This window comes from Uranotaenia lowii, chromosome 1, assembly GCF_029784155.1.
Source record: "Uranotaenia lowii strain MFRU-FL chromosome 1, ASM2978415v1, whole genome shotgun sequence".
In the NCBI taxonomy this organism is placed as follows: Eukaryota; Metazoa; Arthropoda; class Insecta; order Diptera; family Culicidae; genus Uranotaenia; species Uranotaenia lowii.
In genome coordinates, this window is record NC_073691.1 from 117,661,216 (window position 1) to 117,662,952 (window position 1,737).

Consider the following 1,737-nt stretch of genomic DNA (forward strand, 5'->3'; position numbering starts at 1 on the left):
GGCCTCGTAAGATTGAAGATCCAAAACTCAAAGCTTTCCACATTCGCCGATGGAGGACCGTGTAGTTGTACCGGAGTTCTACAGTCAGCGAATACTGAGACAGCTTCACCAGGGTCACCAAGGCATGGAGAGAATGAAGGCTAATGCGCGCAGTGTGGTATATTGGCCGAACAACGACATTCAGGATCTTGTTCGTCGATGCGACATCTGTGCCAGTGCAGCCAAATTTCCACCACATTTCCAACCTCAACCGTGACCACGAGCAGATGGACCTTGGAAGAGGATTCACTTGGATTATGCGGGTCCGCTTGACGGTATGTACTACTTAGTCATCGTCGACTCGTATTCGAAGTGGCCTGAGATGTTCCAAACGCGATTGACAACAGCAGCTGCTACTATCAGATTCCTTCTGGAAACCTTTGCAAGATTCGGTATTCCGGAGACACTAATCACCGACAATGGAACGCAGTTCTGTAGCAGTGAGTTCAAGAAGATGTGTGAGCAGCTAGGTATCATCCATATTCGTACCGCTCCATATCACCCTCAGTCGAATGGACAAGCAGAAAGGTTTGTAGACACGCTGAAACGATATCTACGAAAAATCGTAGAGGGGGAAGAAGTACCGTCTGCCGAAGCTCTTCAAACCTTTCTACAGGTGTACCGTTCTACACCCAGTGAAACGCTTGCTGGGAAGTCTCGTGCAGAAGAAATGATGGGCAGGTCAATGCGAACAACTCTCGATCTCCTAAAACCACCAGTGTTCAACAGTAAGCCTGACAAGTCTACGCGAAGCTCTATGACAATGCAGACAAGTGGAAATGGATTCCTGGAACTGTGATCGAGGTCATCGGAGGAGTCAATTTCAACGTTCTCCTTGATTACCAGACGGGTTGGAGGAAGCTGATTCGCTCGCACGTGAACCAATTATGGCCTCGATCCAGTGACGCAGTCAAGCCGTCAGCAGTACCCACTCCATTGGAGATCTTGGTGGGTGATTTCGAACTCAAGCAACAGTCTTCGGGACAGCAAGCCGCTCCACCGGTTGGAACCGAACCAGTTCCTGTAGACCATCACCAAGGGGACAGTTCTGACAACGACGAGTTCTTCGAGGCTGGCTCAACGGTATCCAGTCCAGTCCAGCCTGCTACAGTCAAGACCCCGAGACCAGTCAGAGACCAGGTCGTCTTCCGCAGCGCTTGGAGGATTACGTCGTTGGTTAGTCTTAAAGGGGGAGATGCTACCACCCCTGTTCTCGCAACTTCGACTTCAACCCTGCAACGAGTCGTACTGACATTCGCCGTTATATGAAAGTGCGCTAGGCGCCAACCGCCCAAGTAACCATAAGCACTAAAATCTAGCATCAACTCTGCTCTAGCGTCAGCTATAGTGCTTGATTCTGTGCATCATTTTAGCTCTGTGAGCCAGGTTTGGCGAAATTAACTGCTGCATTAGTGCAGAAACTGGTATAATCCTATAAAAGCACTGTTATAGCATTGGTTGAAGCTACAGCGTTGGCGGGTAAAATGCTGGGAAAATGCAAATGGCGTTCGAATGAGGTTCGACCATGCGAAAAAAAAAATTATTTTGGATTTTTGTTCGGTTCATTTTTCGGCCATGATACTAAATTTGTAATTATTTTTATATTCGCTTATGCATATTGAAGAGATCTCTCGGATTGAATTTTCTACATGATATTTTTTTTTTATTTTTCGGGTGAAGGTGACCTGGAATCGAACT

At 47.4% G+C, this 1,737-nt stretch overlaps 1 protein-coding gene across 1 annotated transcript; it reads left to right on the top strand.

The window, feature by feature from the left end:
- Positions 1-316: 316 nt before the first annotated feature.
- LOC129737860 (uncharacterized protein K02A2.6-like) lies at positions 317-1,308 on the top strand. The gene is made up of 2 exons (XM_055729023.1): positions 317-767; positions 809-1,308. The coding sequence occupies exons 1-2, from the start codon at positions 317-319 to the stop codon at positions 1,306-1,308; spliced, it is 951 nt and encodes a 316-aa protein (XP_055584998.1).
- Positions 1,309-1,737: the final 429 nt, after the last annotated feature.

Excerpts from the sequence above, each read along its gene's own strand:
- LOC129737860 (XM_055729023.1), top strand. The coding sequence starts at position 317 with ATGTACTACTTAGTCATCGTCGACTCGTATTCGAAGTGGCCTGAGATG. Across the intron at positions 768-808 it reads AAAACCACCAGTGTTCAACA|ACAAGTGGAAATGGATTCCT; the intron begins GTAAGCCTGACA and ends ATGACAATGCAG.